The 19,125-nt window shown below is 38.5% G+C and overlaps 1 protein-coding gene across 1 annotated transcript in view; it reads left to right on the top strand.

The window, feature by feature from the left end:
- The first annotated feature begins 6,334 nt into the window (after window positions 1-6,334).
- TNKS (tankyrase) overlaps window positions 6,335-19,125 on the top strand; it is a 170,283-nt gene continuing 157,492 nt past the window's right edge. Inside the window, exon 1 of the mRNA XM_054566083.1 lies at window positions 6,335-7,029. Within this exon, the coding sequence (XP_054422058.1) occupies window positions 6,357-7,029 (673 nt within the window). The 5' untranslated portion in view covers window positions 6,335-6,356. The remainder of the gene's footprint in view (window positions 7,030-19,125) is intronic.

The raw sequence follows: 19,125 nt of genomic DNA, 5'->3' as shown, positions 1-19,125 counted from the left end.
TTTCTGGAAGTTCTGGGCTATTAGTAGTCTTGCTGTTATAGTTTTCCATTGACTTCAACCGCAAGGCATGGTAGTCCCAGGAGATCCCCTAATGGATCTCGTGTACTACAGAGATACTCTTTTTCATCTCCGTTTTGTAGTGACAGCTCAAGTTCCCTTGGTAGTCAGGATCACTCACCCCAGCCAGTATAGCAACTCTCTTCTTCACCTGTTCATTCAGAGGCACGAGGAACCCAAAGTGGCAGTCTTAACTTTCAATTCAGTGAAATCATTCATGTGTCTTCTGGTGGAAGCATTCCTTGCTTTGAAGCTAAGACTTCTAACCTAGCAGAGCATAAGATCTCAGGGACAGGAGGCAAAAATTTTCCTCCTGGGTTGCTAGTGGTAACAGTGAGTGGTACCATTTCAATTTCCAGCCCTTGTTTTTTGGACTTGTGAATCCTGATCATGGGAGAAAAAAACATCAAATAGTAGACACTAAATTAGAGCATACACATCCTCCAAAAGGGCAATGCCTCAGCCTGGCGAAGTATTGCTACCTAGCTTATGCTATATCTGAGTGCCTTCCAAAGGCTATTTTAATGTTCTATCAAGCCACCTGTTTTAAAATGATGGGGAACATGGATAACCAGTGAATTCCATAAAAATGGGCCCATTGCCACACTTCACTTGCTGTGAAATTAGTTCCTTGACCAGAAGCAATGCTTATTATAAACTTATACCATGGTAGTGGATAAGGCATTCTGTAGGTCCACAGATGGCAGTTTTGGCAGAAGCACTGCATGCAAGAAAGGCAAATCCACATCTAGAGTAAGTGTCTATTCCAATAAAAACACTGTCCATTCCATGATGGAAGTGGTCCAATATAATCAACATACCGCCAGGTAGCGGGCCAATCGCCCCAGAGAATGATACCATCTTGGAGACTTCATTTTGGTGTCAGATGACAGACTAGTCACTCAGCAGCGGCCATAGCTAGATCAGCAGCAGTGTGTGGAAGTTCATGTTGTGTGTCTCAGCCAGGCACACCCCCATCCTTGCCACCATGGCCACTTGGTTTGTGAGTTGACTGGATAATAACAAAGAGTGATTGGGAGAAAAGGCTGACCGGTGTCCACAAAATGAATCATCCTACCCACTTGATTATTAAAATCCACCTCTACCAAGGACACTACTTTTTGAGTATTCAAATGGGACACAAGTATCTTTACATTTTTTTCCACCAGTTTAGAGAGAATGATCAATATACTCCTTCTCAAGGATTCTTTGTCACTAATTTTTGAGTGATTCCTTACAGGTCCCTAACTATCCAGCCAAGCCATTGGCCACAGCTCATGAACTGGTAATAATTGCACATGGAGCTATTTTTTTCTTCCAAACAAAATGAACAATCTAGTACATAGTTCAAAGTTCTGTTTATTGGGAGGATTTCCCTTTAATACTGTCCTTCAGGGATGTCCCAGAAAGAGGCTATAGTGCTATAGCTGTACAATTTCAGGTGGTGCCTGCATATTGTGCCTTCTCTGCCTCAACCAACTGATCTAGGCCATAACTGTGGGCTGGGAGAGAATAATGTGTAGGAATGAGAGCCATGGACACTTAGGTCGTAGTGTAACGCTAAGTTCTTCATGTAACTTGTGCTTTCAGGGCCTGCTCAAGGCCCATCTCATATATACGACTTTCATTTGATCAGGGAGTATGTTGTGCACATGCAACTTTATGGCTTCGTGGGTCAGATAACACCCAACCCATGATGGGCAGTTCATGTTACATGATAACTTGGTGAGCCATGCATATGCATTCAGTCTCTACCAAGACCCAATAGCATGTAAATTTCTCAAGAGGAGAGTAATTATCCACAAAGGATGATAGGACACAGCTCCAAAATCATAAGGGTCTGTGCTGTGATTCACAGAGGCAGGCCTGCCAATGGCTTTAAAGAGCATCCCTATCTGCCACGACTCTTTAAGCACCATTGCATCTGCTGGATATTAAGCCCAGGTAGCAAAGCACCTTTCACAGCACCCTGGACTTGATGCAGAGCCTTTTCTTCTTCTGGACCCAATTCAAATTCAGCACCTTTTTTGGTCACTCAGTAAAGAGACCAGAGTCACATACACTGTTAGGAGATGTCCCCTCCAAAACCCAAAGAAACCCACTAGGCATTATGCCTCTTTTTGATTGTAAAAGGGACCAGATGCAATACTTCATCCTTCACTTTAGAAGGGAGACTTGACATGCCCCAAACCACGGGGCACCTAGAAATTTCACTGACATGCAAGTCCCCTGAATTTTTGTTGGATTTATTTCCTCCCCTCTGACATGCAAATGTCTCATTAATTAATAAGTCTACAGTAGTTTTTAATTCTTGTGCACTAGGTCCAATCAGCTTACTATCATCGTCATGGGCCAGTGTGATGTCTTATGGAAGAGAAAGGCAATCAAGGTTTCTGTGGACTAAATTATCACCCGAGGGTAGAAAGTCGATCTGCCCCTAAGGTAAGACATTGTTAACCCCATTACAGTTCTTTTAGTGAATATGTTTCCCAGGTAACCTTTAACATACCATACTAGGGGTCTTCCCCAGTTCTTAAGAATAATAACAGCTGACATTTACATAGCATTTATCATGTACCAGGAGCTGTTCTAAGCACTTGACATATATAATTTATGTCTCATAATGACTCTTAATATCCCCACCTTGCAGAAGATTTTACAGAGAGGTTAAATGACTTCTCCTGGATTATTCAATGTTTAATTCTGAGCAACAACAGCAAAACAAAGACAAGATATGAAGGAGTAGGCAACGTTAAGAAAAATTGCACAAAACACTGCTTAAACAGTTTTCAGTCATTTATTTCCTTCAACAAGCCAAACCATCACAAACAAGCAAAAGGAGACAGCGGGTGGAAGATACGGCACCACGCGATCAGGTATTGACCTAGTGCCTCTCACTGTTTGGCTGCCACTTATTCCCAGCCTGTAGGTCTGGTGGTCTCTGCTTGCAGAGGTCTTTGCTCCAGACTTTACCAGGGGTAAGAGCTTCCCCATGGCCAGTATGTGGTGTCCTTCAACACAAAGGCAGATGTTGGCATCATCATTCACCATGGCTTGGTGGACTTAATAGATCCGACATACTACCAGTGAACTTGGATCTGGAGCAGACTAAGGAAAAGTACATGGATGAAATAACCGTGCCAAGTGTAAATGAAATATGAAAACTGCACAAATTATGATTGTATAACTTACAAACTGCGTCCATATAATCCTCTTAGGGAAAAACAAACATCACAACACAGTCCAGGTGGCAGCTCCCTTTGAACTGGTGCTCCTCTGCGTCAACAATATGACTTAGGAGAGTGCGATGTTTTAAACAACTTGGATGTGATTTTTCTGAAAACATTTTTGAAAATAAGATACTATTGCAATTCTTGGAGATATTAGAGACTGCATATAATCTTAAATTTTCAGATGAGAAAATTATTAAACCTGATCTTTCTTAAGAATTCCTGTTACATTTAAAATGGTGCATAGTTATTCCCCATCACTATCTTTTTCATAAAGGAAGTTGGGAGGAGATAGCTATCAATAGCGGCTATGAGTTACTATTAACACCATCCCATGTAAGAGAATGAAACTAACACTCGAGGAGGGCTTATAAAACACCTAGGTCTTTTAATCTTCATGACAGGCTACAATAAGATCAGAATTTTGGGATGACAGAGCTGAAGCATATCTACCAAGATTAGCCAAATAGTAATCTTCAGAGATGTGATTCCAGCCCAGGTTTGACTCCATGCTTTGCTTTCCTCACTAGGGTATCATGCATTCCCCATGGAATTGCGTTTAGCTGTAAAAGGTTAGGTAATGATATCTGCACTTTGTGTTTAGAGCTCAATATTAGTCCATGTAAACCTAAACCTTATAAATACTTAATGTTAAGTACTTTTACTACCTTCTGCTGGAGGGGAAAAAAGCAATTCCTCATTGATGGACTGCATTTTCAGACTGTTTACTAGTAGTTTCAGGCAATTCAGACTTTTTATCTCTTTGCAGCAGAAATTTTCTTATTTTACATGGGTAAACAGTCACAGCAGGTGCATTTTAAATCAGGGTGAACATTATTACTTCTTGCAATCTATGAGTAATTGGCTAACAAGGGATCAGACGAGATATTCCTATGCCTCCCCAAGGTGAGTTAAAAACATCTAAGGTATCATGTTAATTCATCCCCACTCTTTAATGCTACCCTGTGCTGTACATTGATTTAAGATTCAAAACCAGGAGAATGTGTGTTGTGGAAAGATTTTAGTTGCACTGATGGAGTTTTCCTATCCAGCCACACATTTGTCAATTTATGAACAATGACACAAATCTATGAAACAGATGGATAATGTTAGTTATAATCTGTAAACCTGTATTAGATGACAATAAGTATCACTCGTAATATTATGTTCCTCACCTTGTTATATTTAGATGGTAGTCTTAAATAAACTTACCAATTTATTTAGATGGGAATATTAGCATCACACTTATGAGGGGGGACCCAAAAAAACTGGAATTATCTTCTGGAGGGTGAGTTTCCTGTAGTACAGTCTTCCTCCACTAGTTGAGCGTTCTGGGAATCCATCTGTATCAGTGTACCAGGTGGCGTTGTTGTGAGAGGTTGTGCTTGGCTTCAGTGAATTTTTCTTGAAGACTATTTCAACACATTTGCCCATTTCACGATGGATTTACAGGCACACCTGCCCACATCACATGAGTATTCAGCAGTTTTTGATGAAAAATGGCATGACCCTTCTGCCCCGCCCTTCCTATTCACCCGATCTCACCCCGAGTGACTTTTTTTTTTGTTTCCCTGGATGAAAAATATCCTTGAAGGGAACCATTTTGCTGATGTGGAAGAGATGAAACAAAAAACAACAGAGGCATCAAAATCGATGAGTTCAAAAACTGTTTTGGGCAGTGGAAAAAATGTCTCCACAGGTGTATTGCATCAAATGGAGAGTACTTTGAAGGTGACTGAAATTTAAACATGTAAGAGTAAATACACAATTTTTTATAAATAAATTTCGGGTTTTTTTGCGTTCCCCCTTGTATTATATTAAAGACATGCAAAACAACAATTTATCACCTGGTTTAATATCCTTCAGTGGTAGATTTCTACTTGATCCTTCCAAATCTTGTTTTTCCTTAAGACACGGGATCTCTGTGTGTCCATTCTACTGGAATAATGGTGTTTGTCTAAACTTCCACTATGCCTAGTTTACTACTGAATGGGAGGCAGGAAATGGAGACCCCAATGAGATTATCCCATTCATTACACATCTTTTTTGATAGCACACAAAAAAAGTAGGTATAGGCAGAGGAAAAAGCAGTTGCTGAAGAATGGCATCTGAAGGTGAATGATGGATAGCAGTGAGAATTTTATCTTAGTTTGGGAGAGGAAAGAGGTGAAAAGAGTGGAGTGGACAGATTCAGCTAAAAAGACTTGAAAAGAAAGGAACATAATCACAAATTTGAGTCGAGCTTAAGGTGAAAATAAAAGTAAAAAGGTAACAGAAAAAATTATAATTTTAATAGTTAACATCTATTCCACTGTTGGTTTTGCAAAGAGGAACCACAGACACCGTATAGTCCAATGGAGGGCTGAAATTTACATAGCTAGTGGAATAAGAGCTTTAATTCCAACTGTAGCAATCAGAACCACTATTTTAAAAAGGAATATGAAGAAAGTACAGAGAGTGAGAAAACTTACAGAGAAGGGATATAGAGACAAAGGGGATAAATGGGGAAGTGTAGGGGAAGACTGCATGAAAAATATTACCAATGGGTTAATCATGGTTATGTTTTAAGAAAGGACACAACGCCTTGCATATGTCAGCTCATTGAATACCGCTAACAATTCTGTGAGGTAGCTGGTATTCCATTTTTCAGACGAGGATACTTGAGAGATGAAAAACGATATTCTCTTCTTGCATTTAGTAACATCAGAATAGCAGGCTCTGGGGCAAGATGAAGAAGACTAAACTCGGCAACAAAACGGAGCAGGTCAAGGTAAGCAAGCTGAAAGCGAGAAATGCAGAAAAGCTTCCCACTTCTGTAGACACTGGTTCCAGCTTTCAAATCTCCCCGCCGGCCCGCCAAGGCGTCACAAAGCCCGCCCTTCTGCCACAAGACCACGCCCCCTTCCGTGGCCGTTCTCCGAGCTCCCAATACTTCCCTCCTTCTCTTTCACCCCGCCCACTTCACCTAGCATCATTTCCCGTGTGCTGGATGCTAATTGGTCCAGCAGTCGGAAGTGAGGGCGGGAGGAGCGGCCGTTGCCGCAGTGACAGTGCTGGGGGAGTCCGAAGATGGCGGCGTCGCGTCGCTCTCAGCATCATCACCACCATCATCAACAACAGCTCCAGCCCGCCCCAGGGGCTTCGGCGCCACCGCCACCACCTCCCCCACCACTCAGCCCCGGCCTGGCCCCGGGGACCACCCCAGCCTCCCCCACGGCGAGTGGCCTGGCCCCCTTTACCTCCCCGCGGCACGGCCTAGCGCTGCCGGAGGGGGATGGCAGTCGGGATCCGCCCGACAGGCCCCGATCCCCGGACCCGGTTGACAGTACCAGCTGTTGCAACACCACCAGCACAATCTGTACCGTCGCCGCCGCTCCCTTGGTCCCGGCGGTCTCTGCTTCATCAGCCGTCGGGGTCCCTCCCAACCCAGCCGGTGGCGGCAGTAACAATTCACCGTCGTCCTCTTCTTCCCCGACTTCTTCCTCATCTTCTTCTCCGTCCTCCCCTGGATCGAGCTTGGCGGAGAGTCCCGAGGCGGCCGGAGTTAGCACCACAGCAACAGTGGGGCCTGGGGCAGCGGGACCTGGGCCGGGGGTCCCAGCAGTGAGCGGGGCCCTACGGGAACTGTTGGAGGCCTGCCGCAATGGGGACGTGTCCCGGGTAAAGAGGCTGGTGGACGCAGCAAACGTGAATGCTAAGGACATGGCCGGCCGGAAATCTTCCCCCCTGCACTTCGCTGCAGGTCAGATACTTTTGAATTGCTTTTTAAGGGTTTTGGTGTTGGGGACGGGGGTCCGGGTAGGGAAAGAAAACAAGTTATGATGGAACAAAATGGGGGCGTGGTTATGGTTCTTTAACACCTCACCGGAAGGCTAGACAGAGGTCCCTTTCATTGATAGTGCATGGGTGACGGGGGCGTGGTAGGGGAACGTGGGAATCCATTCTTTTTGGTGTTTGCAGTGTTATTTGTAACTCTTTGCGAAATCCCTTTAGTGGTGGTGTCTGTATCTGGGTATACGTAAACATTTGCAGTTCCGAGCGTGCAGGAATAATGAGATTCGGGCAGTGTTCGTTTTGTCATGTGTTTGCTAGTTTATTTCGTTTTTAAAACAAAAGTATGTCTCCTGAGGACTAGAACAAAAGAAGTTGACAGTAACTCAACAAGTGTTTAAGGATCTATCGTAGTCTTAGTAAGCCAGTGAAAGATTACAGTTTGTGAAACTTTTCCTCTTAAGTTTATAGTCTAATTAGGTGGAACAAAATATCCCTACTTAAAACAACCTGAGAAGAATATTTGGATGCATTATATGATAATAGAAGAAATACAGGCTTTGAAATTCTGGACACTGCTCTTTGTTAGTTGTTTAACACAGTTCAGATCATCTCAGTTGTCTCCGTTTTCTCATGGGCAGAAATTACATACTAAGATTGTGTGGGTATTTAGCGAGGAGTATTTGGCACCTAAATTCTCCAAAAAAAGTGCTAATTCCTAAACCGTTGACCCCATGCTTTTGTCTTTGTCCTTTTATTTTTCTTTTTAGCCAGTAGGTGACTATTTTCTTTTAAAAACTTTTAGTATATTTTTATAAAATACAGAAATAGCAAACAAAAACAAAGGACATTCACTACCCTAATAGCTACTATTGACATATTTAAAAATAAATGTTATGTTATATACATCAGAAACATTACATTAGAAATGTGCATATTATATTCGTTATACAGTTTATATAGGACAAAAACGTACAAAATTACAAAGCACCACACACAAACACCAAAGTTAATAAGCCAAAGATGCCCTCTGTTAAGTTTCAGGCTATGTGTCTAATATATGTCATGCCTTTAGTTTATTCTGTTAATGGTAAAACATTTAAGAACTTATAGGTATTATTTAATTTTACCACAACTTGAAAGATATTATTGTCCTCATTGTACAGATAACAAAAGTGAAGCACATACTGTTTAAATAAGTCCAGATTCACACAAGTAGTGGAACCTGGATTTGAACTAAAATACAGTTTGATTTTAGAGCTTGTGAAATCAGGATTAAACTGTTACAACCTATACCTGAGTTAATGTCACTTTTAGTTTTTGTATTTGTGATGGGGAGTTTCTACTTTCCAAGTTTTGGGGGAAGGAAATAATTGGGACATATGTCTCAACAGTAGATTCACACATTTTTATTGCAACCTATACTTAGAAGCATTTTACATTGTCACACACACAAACTGAGCCAGAAGTTTCAGGAAACGATGCTTTTCCTTACTACATGTGCTGTACTCTGATATTTTATATCCTATTCCACTTCACTTTTTACTAATGCTGTTTGTGATTCATTAACTGGCCCTGATCAACAATATGAGAAACACAGGGAATCAGTATTAAATTACTGGTTCCATTCTTGACAAGTAGACACTACTATTGGGAATGTAATAGTTGAATAATAAATGGGCTTCCATCTGACTAGATATTTGCTCAAGGATGTTGTTTATTTTAGCTGAAATAGCATTTTTTTATGGTCAAATGAAAGGTCTATGACTGGTGTTATACATTAACCCCAAAGTTGTTTATTTTTGCGTATTTTATTCCAAATATGACTATTTTAACATATTGCCTCACAAATCTTGTGACTTCTCAGCATACTGCCTTTTAAGTAGTGACTGGTGATACTTATATTGTTTTGTGTGATAATGAATATATGTAGGATTAGCCACACATAGAGTTTGTCTCCCAAATCACTTCTTCTGTTTGCCACAATAGTTAACTTTTTATTGTTTTGGAGTTTTATGTGTACCCAGGTAAGCTATGAAGACAAGCTTTGTAATTATGAGACCCCAACTTTGAACTGATTTTTACAGAAGAAAACTTTTTTTTTGTTCAATTGGAAAACAGACAACAAAAACAGTGAAACTCTCCATGGTATAAAAACATAACACCCTGTAATCAGTTTCACCATACTTCATGTTTGTGTGCATAGCATTGGAGCTTTGTCAAATCTAGTCTTCTCCATCATGTATAGGCTAAGTAGTTAAAAATAATTCTCAATTGACTATAAGTTGGTTAGAATGCTAGTCTTTGAATTATCCTGGAATAGCTGTTTTAAACATCGGAAATTGGTACAGTCCCTTGTATGGAAAAGTCTAAAACTTGTAGTTCATTTTTCACAAGTATTTTATTACTTATCGTAGATCAGGTGTTAAATACTGACACAGTTTTGAAATGGCAAATAGTATCTTTATGGAGCTGGCAGTCCGCATGGGGTAAGTGAACAAGAACAATAATAAAAAAACCCCACCCCACAAAGTGTGTAAACCTGAAGTGATAGGAAAAGTACATTTTACTATTGGAACAGATAATAAGGACTCTTGTCCTGGTTTTAGAATATATGGAAGTCTCCAGATAAAGAGATTTTGAAGCAGGGATTTAAAAGATGTGTCCAAGCTAGCTAGCCAGATGAAGATTGGGAGGGAGAATATTAATTGACGCCTTTATTTTCGTTTTAAAATGAGTTTATAGTTCTATAGAATGAACTGAAACCACTTTTAAAGATCTCAGAAATGATGTGAAGTCATATTTAAGTCCTTATGACTTTTTAAAAATATTACTGTGAGAGTAACCAAAATTCTTTCCAGCAGCACAGTTAAGAATCCTTTCGATGCCATTTTGGAATGTGATAATTATTTGTTTAAAATATGGCTTAGAGACAATGTTAATAATGAAGTGACTCTCTCCACAATTAGAAACACAATCTTCAGTTTCCATTGTTGATAGGGTTCTCAAAATACTATTTATAATGACTTCTTAAGATGGCTATATCAAAATGACCCAGTCTTACATCATTGACTAGAGTTTTTGTAAAACTTTCTATTCTATAGATAATATCCATGACCCTGGTTTTCTATTTTTCAAAGGACAGCAGCCAAAACTTTATAAATAGTACCATTTTAAAACAATGATATCCTCATATTTCAGTGCCTCGTAGTGACATATTTTTGTTAAAGGACTCTGATGAGGTCTCTTTTTAAAGAAAAGTTTAGGTGAGGTCTTTTTAAAAAAAGGCTTTTAACAAAGCATTGAATTCTGAGATATCATAGTATTTACTTTAAATCGAATATATTTTGAAATAGGCTTCCTGGTAGTTCACTAGCATATGACTTGGATTATGATATGTAATATGAGATATTTCAGTATCAAACTCAGCAAAGTATATATGGCAGTTTTATGCTTTCTTTTAATTTGGATGGTATCTCCAACAACATGCATTTAACCACATAGAGGATGCCTGACTTACTCCTGTCTCTTCTGGTTTGTCAGCCTGACCATGCTTGTCTTTTTTTCCTTATCACTGTACAAATGTAGTTGCTACTAAAAAAAAAACACTTGTCCTCTACACTGTTGCACATTAATGGGAAAGAAAAGGAGTCCGAGTGCGCAGCCCTGGCATGGGAGGGAATCTTCTTGTACTTTTCGTTGTTTGGCAATGTTCTTGATTATACTTCTAAGCAAATGCCCTGCCTCAGGATTTAAGATGGGTCTAATTTGGTAATAGAAGAAAAGGAACTAGTTTCATAAATATCTTCCCAGGCTTAAAATTGTTGGCTACAATTTGGATTATCTTTTATGTAGTGTTTTCTTTAAACCCATGGTTTGTACCAGGTACCACTCAACAAGCTGGTTCTAAAGAGAACATCTTCATTCTGATAAAGGCCAGCTATGAAAAACTTGAAGCTAACCTATTTAGTGGTGAATACTGAACATTTTTCCTTTAACTGCTAGAAAAAGGAAAATAGGTATTCTAACCACTTTTATTCAACCCTGTCAAGAAAAAGAAATACAAGGCATAAGTGTCTCTATTTGCAGATCGCATGATTCTTTAATGAAAATCTTAATCTATGAAAGACCTAATTAGTTCAATGGGGTTAATAAACAAATTAATCATACTAATGGTGAATATTTGGAAAATAAAAATTTTTAGAATCCATTATAATACATCAATATACATTTTTTAAAAATTAGGAATAACAAATGTCATGAAAGACCCCTACACTAAAAATTACAAAAAATACAAAAAAGAAACAAAAGAAAAGTAGGCCCATCCTTGCGGGTTTTCACAGCCAGAAGTTATTGGGACTTGTCTTCCTGGCACTGGAACGTTGGGCTGGGGGGAACCCCTTGTTCCTCAGGGGGGACTCTGCAGTTTTAATCCACCACACATAGGTGTGGGAGCAGCCTGGTCTGTGTCTCTGCCTCTCCTCCCAGTCTCATTGTGGCTTCTTTAATTCCCTGGTTGTAGGACTCTATTCAGCCAGACTTCAGGCAGCTCTGAATGATGGTTGTTCTGTAGTTTAGTTGTATAATAATTTTGATGTCGTTGTGGGAGGAGGCGAGTACTGAGGTTACCTACACTGCCATCTTGACTGGAAGTTGCTTGTTAAGTGCTCTTGAAAAGAATTCTGTAGTTCTTGGTTATGGTATAAATAAATCAAAGTAGTTGATACTGTTGGTCAGATCATATACCTTTTTTATATCTTAAATTATATATTTTTGTGTATATACATATTTCTTATTCCTTATATTCATTTACTTTCAGCCTGTGTCTTCATATTTAAAGTATGTCTGTTGTAGACAGTATATAATTGAATGTTGTCTGGCTTTTCTTATAATCTCCCTCTCTTCATCTAACCCATTAACTTATATTGATAACCTCAAATTCAAATTCAGAGTTTTTACTTAACCTTTTCAATATTCTATCTGTACATCATTTCTTTCATACCTAGATTTCTGGTTCTCAAGAACCTAGAGGATTTTAGAATCAGAATTTCACATAATTTGCTTTATGCACAAATAATCTCAAAATAGTAACACAGACACTAAAATGATTGCTGAAAACAGTTAAAAAATATTTTGCATATACTATACTACTTTTTGCTTCACTATTCTTGCTTCATTGTTCGGGGACGTAACTGTTACATGCTTTCTCTTATAAATTTCATTTAGTTTTAGTTCTACAGGTATATGTGTGGTAGGTAGTCCCCAAACATGGCTACCATGTATTCCTTCATGTGTATGTATACTCTACCACTTACCAACAGGTGGCTCTTATTTCTCTCCCCTTGTGTTTGAGTTGGTCTTGTGATTTGCTGGGGTGACTGGAATGTGGCATAAGTTATGCCGTGTTATACCTGAACCTTGAGAGATCTGAAATACTCGCTTTCATGCATTGGGAACTCTTTCTTTTGGAATCCAGCCACCATGCTTTGAGAAAGATTGTGGAGTGAGAGGTAAGGCTTGTCAGCGGTATCCGCTGACTGCTGGGAGAGCGAGGCTTGGATACTCTGGCCTCATCAAGCATCGAGATGACCAATCTTAGTTAATGTACAGTATCACCAGAAAAAATAAGTGGTTGTTACTTTAAGCCACCAAAGTTTGCAATAGTTTGTTATACAGCAATAGATACCTGAAATCATGAACTATTTCTGTTGCAAATGTCACTGTTCCTTATATGGATGTCTCTCTATAGTTATTTTGATGGCCTGTCACTTGATCTTACAGAGTTTACTCAGGGTGATGTCCTGGAATCAGTATTTTCTGAAAAATTTTCGAAGTCATTTGCCTTATGCTTGGAAGTTAGTTTGACTGAAGGGAAAACCTTTGTCATAGTCTCTTTCCTGGGTATTTAAAAAGTTACTCCATTTTCTTTTAGTAAAAAGTGTTAATGTTGCAAGTCTGATGGTTTGATGATTTTCTTTCCCTTTGTCATTTTTCCTGGTTGTTCAAAGGATTCTTTTTTCCTCTTTCGTTAAAGTCCATGTATTCTGATGAAGTATACCTTCATTTTAGTCTAAGTTCATTTTCTCAGATAATATGATGTGCCGTTTTCATTACATTCGAGGGTAGTTACATTTGAGGGTAGTTTCAGATCTTTTATTTTAGAAGTTTTCTTGAATTAGTTTTTAGTATTTATTCTTTTTCCTTGGTTTTATGTGTATTGAAACCTTGCCTGTCTTCTAAATTTGTCATTGGCTCTTTTCTTGTAATAAAAGATACATAACATAAAATTTACCATTTTACCCATTTTAAGTGTAAAGGTCAGTGCCATTAAGCACATGCACAGTGTTGTGCGACCATCATCACCACTGTCCATTTTCAAAACTATCATCCGCAATAGGAAGTCTGTGTCTGTCTGAATAATAACTGCCCATTCTCGCCTCCCCACCAGCCACTGATCGCTGTCGCTTACTCCTGAAACCTTTAAAAAAATATGTATCCTCATTTATTTTTGCTTTTCAAAAAATTTCTCCTTTTACCTTCCATTTCTCTTACTGTAGGAGTTGGGAAGCTCTTTCTGTAAATGGCCACACAGTAAGTATTTCGGGCTTGGTGCCCTGTATGGTCTCTGTTTCAAATACTCAGCTGTGCTTTTGTACTGTGAAGGTATCAGTTGGTTATGTACCAATAAAACTTTATTTGTAAAAACAGGTGATGGCCACATTTGATGCATGGGTCATGGTTTGCTAATCCCTGTCATAATGCATTACTTGCGGCAATTTTTTTCTCTTTTGTTTTTCTTTGTTAGTCTTTTATTCTGAAATGATTTTTCTTTTATTTTTAATTTTTTCCTGAACTCTACCATATTATTTCTAATTTAGATATATGCTATTTTTTCATACCTTGTATCATTTTTCAGATTATCTTTTAGCTAGTTTTGAGTTAGTAAATCGTAATTCTGTCTGCATAGAAGACATTTTCTTCTGGTATATGTTGTCTCTTGGGGTTCAGTTTTGCTCAAATCCTTATGAGAACTTTGACCTCAATATTTTTCCATTGCTCATTTTTATAGAAATTAATTGCTAAATAATTTCAAGGATAAAAATAGAGGTCTGAGATATTCAGGGTAACTCCACTTGTCTTATCTTCTGATGTCAACATGCAACTCTGACCTAGACTAGATGAAATCTCTCAGTAGAGTTTGCCGGATCATCTCTTATCGTACTTGAATTATGAACTGTCCCTATTTTGTATCTCAGTTGGCATAGCCTCTGTACCACTTTCTGGGGTGCCTTAATCAGACGTTCTGTTATGAACGTTTTGTAGATAAGATGATTTCCTCACAGTCTTTTTCACTGTGGAGTCCTTTTTTTTTTTTTTTGGATAAGTTTAGTCTGGTCACCTGCCTTCTTTTCTCTCCCTTGGAGCATTTCCTTCCTTTCAGATGTGAGGTGATTCTTTAGCAGTTAAAAGGCCAAAGAAACACATCTGGGGGGTGGAAGCCATATGATAGAGGGCAAAATTGTGCGCATAAATATGTTGAAAAATGGAATCTTAAGCTTAGAGCTCAGGAGAAGAAAGTAATCAAGGAATGTAAATGATGCTAAGAAAATCTATTTCATTGTAGTGTTAGGTTTTAGAAAGGAGTAAACATCTTTATGAATCTTGTGATGAAATGCTGTAGAAAACACTGTACTTAATAGCCTGCTTTTGCTTCATGGACAAAGAAATCTTTTGGGTAGTTGATTGTAACATATGCAGTAGATGCAATTGAAATGATGAGTGTCTCTTAAGTTCTCATTTTTCCCCTATGTCAGGTCCTTGAAGTTGCTTTGCCCTGTGTTTGTTCTGACAAAACTCTCAGAACGGTGGCATATAGCCCTAATTTGGAGGGACCTAATGACTTGTATCAGCAGTGTGGATTATACTAAGAATTGAGTAGGGTGGGTTTTTTGGGATTTCTACCAAAGCCTAGGTGTTCCGGCTAACTTTGAGTGTCATTTTTTAAAAAGCATTTGATTTCGAGTAATCGGTGCAAATTCTGAGTGTTTTGTTTTTGTACGCCTACTGGGTTTTCTTTTAATGTGTAAGCTCTCTGAGCAATCGGCTCTCCAAGATTGCTTTTCCTCACTGTGAGTTGCTGGGTTCTTTGTCAAGTGGAAACTTGTTTTACTTGTTTGTTCAGGTATCTGTGTGTAGATGAATCAGCAGTGTGAACTTAAACATTTTTTCTTTTGAGGCTGTTTTCTCAAAAAAACGTTTTCTGTGTCACCTCCCTATTCAATTTAGACTAGTGATTTTTTTTAATTGTAAAATAAAGGGGGAAATAAAGTGATGTAAAGTTTCCCTTCCCTCTTGACTTCTTGATATAACACAAACTAAACTAATGGTCAGTGACAGCTATTTGTTGGTTTGTTGGGACTTGCAACGCTTTTTGTCCTGTGGTAGATTTCAGAAGAAAGTGACGAGACATTTGGTAGTTAGCATATAATTTTTATTAACGACAAACTAAAAAAAAATTGTTTTGAATTTATTGATTGACCAAAAATCTTTAAAGCTGAAGTCCCCTGTATCATCAAGTCTAGTTTAAAAATAACCTAAACCTCCTGATGCTTAGTTAATGCCCCATTATAATGCCTTTGAAAGCCTAGAATATGTATGTGTTTAACTAGACACTGAAAAGATGCCTTCATTCTGATATGTTCACCAACCATGAAAACCGTTTTGACATTCTCATTCATCTTGTTTAATAAGATGTGCAGTTCTTCATTTCCAGCAGCTCAGGTTGTTCTCATGTCGACTATGGAAATTTGTTATTTCAGAAAGAAATGACATGGGACTTTAGTTAATGAACACATTTAACTTTTTTTCTAATGTCTTGAGGAGTGATGTCGACCTACGCTCTTTGGTTTTGAAGGAAAATATTCTTATTTGGGGAAAAAAAAACTTTTGGACTAATTTAAAAACTTACAGCAAGCTATCAAAGACGTGGCTATCCGCCCGTGCCCCCACACCCCTTGCCCCGCGCAAAGTCCACAAAGATTTAACGATAGGAAAGTGTAACTGTTGCCCTATTGGAATTTTATGAAATCCAATAAAACTGAGGTATGTAATAAGATTCAGTATTTAATTCAGTGAATTGTTCATAGTATGTGCTCTATAAATAGTTGAGTAAGTTTTGATTTCTGATCTGACTTTCTTAAATATGTAAATAATCTTATATGTTAGCCAGCCCTTTGCCATTAAAGTGCTTTCACTGCTCTGCTGGCTTATACGTGAATGAACTTCATTTTGATAGTGTTATAAAAACTAACAAAAATAGCAACAGCTGCTTTAGAGTGATTTTTGTGTTTTCCCTATGTAATTTTATTTAGTCCTTACAGCAGCCATCTGAGGAAGGTTAAAGACTTGTCCAAGGTCCCATGGCTGTTAAGTGATGGAGGCAGATGTAAGCCTGTATCTGGCTGTTCTCAAATCATTTGGCCCATGCTACTCCAACAGAACATTTATAGCGGTCAGAAATAATTTTTAAGTCATTTTATAATTTTATAGTTACTGCTTTCTCACAGTTTTCTAAAAATAAAAGTAAATGAACAAATTTTGGAAAGTGTAGTAAAAAGCAGTCCATCTTCTCACTCCCCAAGTCAGACCGGTCATATAGTCTTTTGGACATATTTTCCCCCAGTAATTATTAGAATGTTGTACTCTGATTTTTGATCAATTGCTTCATAACCATGAAGTGTGAATGAAAATAACCTGTCTTTGAGAACCTCATAATTTAGTGGAAAGGATATTTTTGCAACTCCTTTTTTAAAGGACTACTTAAAATTGTTAGAAAAGTCTTGAAGATAAACTGTGTGTTTTCATTCATGGAAGCAGTCAGGAAAAAAGAATTTGAGTAGTAAATAAGATATACGAGAGTCACAGCAGTTTAAAAGTACGTGATGTCCTGACCTGGCCCTTAAAAATAGTTAAGATGGTAAGTTTTGTGTTATAAGTATTTTACCACAAATACTTATAAGTATTTGTTATAAGTATTTAAGTTAAGTATTAAAGTTTGTAAAATGAGGAGGATCTGTCATTGTAGGCATTTTGGTTTTCCTATTGTCCTAGAAATAACTCAATTCTTAATATTACCAACATGAAATATGGGAAATAGTTTATTCAGTGGAGTGAATGTTCATGCTACGTTGAAGATACTCTTTCATCTCTTCTGTTACTTCACATTTCTGAGAGTAAATGTGGTCCTTCATTGCCGTTATGCAACTGTGCAGTGATAGAGTGGTTATAGAAATTTACAGGAATTTATGCAACTTGCTTAGTTAGTAGTCTCTGGGACAGACAGTTCCATAATGTGTTTCTCTGCTTTGGTCTGTTTCTTAGGAATCTGGCATGAACCCTAATTTTTTATAGTCGTTAAGTAACAATTCAATAATGTAAGTACTCTAAGGACCAAGAGGATGAAAATTATTTCCTGCTCCTGAGAAAGTTTGTAGTTAAAATGCAGTGGTTTTCAAATTTGCCAACCTCAGGACTCTTTTACACTCTTAAAAATAATTGATAGAGCTTTTTTTGTTTATGTGGATTATGTCTATAGAGATTTAGCATATTAGGAATTAAAACCGAGAAACTAAAATTTAACAGTAACAAACTCTGTGTCAACCGATGGTCCTTGGTGTCAATTTAACCCCAACAGGAATCCCCAGTTTGGGTTGGAGTAAAGAAGGAAACTAGTGCAAAAAGCTCATGTGATTTAGCACAGCTGTGAGAACAGCTTAATGGTGTTACAGCTCAATCAAGAGACAACATGGCTGAGGAACAGAGTGGTTACAAGGTGGCCTTCTGGGGGATGAGGCCCCTCCTCCACTGGACAGTTCTGCTTTGGTCCACTACACCTGCTTTGGTCCACTTTGCTCTGCCCTATGCCAGTCTGCTCCACCATGGTCCAGGGAGCTGTGTTCAGTTGTTCCAACCTTTGGTCTTCCAGCTCCAGCCAGGGATACACAGTGTTCCGTGGAAAGGGAAAGTGTGCTCTTTGAGCCAGAGGGGAGCTGACTTATATCAACAGAAGTCCCCAGCCCTAGTCCCTGATTGGTTCATCCTCATGCAAATGAGGATTCCAAATCCTTGCAGCATGATTGGTCCAAAAGGCATTGCCCTGATTGGTCAGAGTGGAGCTGCTTTGCTTGTTCAGTAAAATTGATGATGGGGGGTATAGCTGTGCAGCTCTGATTGGATGGGGGAAAGCATCACCCTACTGGTTGGAATACAACTCCAGGAACTGCTTTATAAGGGCTTGCTCAGCTGGCAGGGACATAGTGCAGGCAAGCAGTTCCATGTGGGAGACAGGGAGTTTCTGCAGGCTTCTCCCTGAAGCATGGCTTGTGTGAGAGGCCCCAGTTTAAAACTGACTGCTAGGTTCCCCAGTTTGTTTTGTTTTGTTTTGTTTTTTGTTTTGTTTTTTAAATTTGAACCCAGTTAGCTACTAGGAGCCTTTCTTGGTATGTATCTTCTTTCTTAGGGTCCACATGTGTCAAAGGTAAGTCACACTTTTAATGAAAACTATTTTCTAAAACCAAGGTTAATGAAAAGTGGCATTATTTTACACTTTGAAAATCACTTCAGTGCCTCTGACTTAGTAGAAGAAAGGCGAATTTTCATTGCTTCTGCATGCCATTTGTTCGGCTTTATTATTTGGATTGAAGTGTATGAAGACAATTCTGCTTTAAATCCTGGATAACTATGTAGTTGGAAAGTGAAGGAATCTTTTCATAGCATTTTGAGATAACCTTAGATTTTTTTTTTTTGATACTCCCAAAGTTGATAAATAGCATTTTCCTAAAGGTTAGTTACAATATGGACTCTGAAGCCATATCAGTAAATTTTTCATTCTTTGTTGTGCTAAAATCCATTAGCCTATCTTGCACGAATGGATCTTATAGCATGTTTGGGTCATTTCAAAAATATTAATTCACTGGGTTCTGCATATCTTCCAAATGTTGACACATTTCACTTTTATATAATAAAAACATTTGTTAATATCATCACCAATCTTATTGCAAAAGTATTT

Source organism: Pteronotus mesoamericanus, unplaced genomic scaffold (genome assembly GCF_021234165.1).
Source record: "Pteronotus mesoamericanus isolate MK-2021 breed Mesoamerican mustached bat unplaced genomic scaffold, CSHL_Meso_final contig_169, whole genome shotgun sequence".
NCBI lineage: Eukaryota > Metazoa > Chordata > Mammalia > Chiroptera > Mormoopidae > Pteronotus > Pteronotus mesoamericanus.
This window is presented reverse-complemented; position numbering and strand designations above follow the sequence as displayed.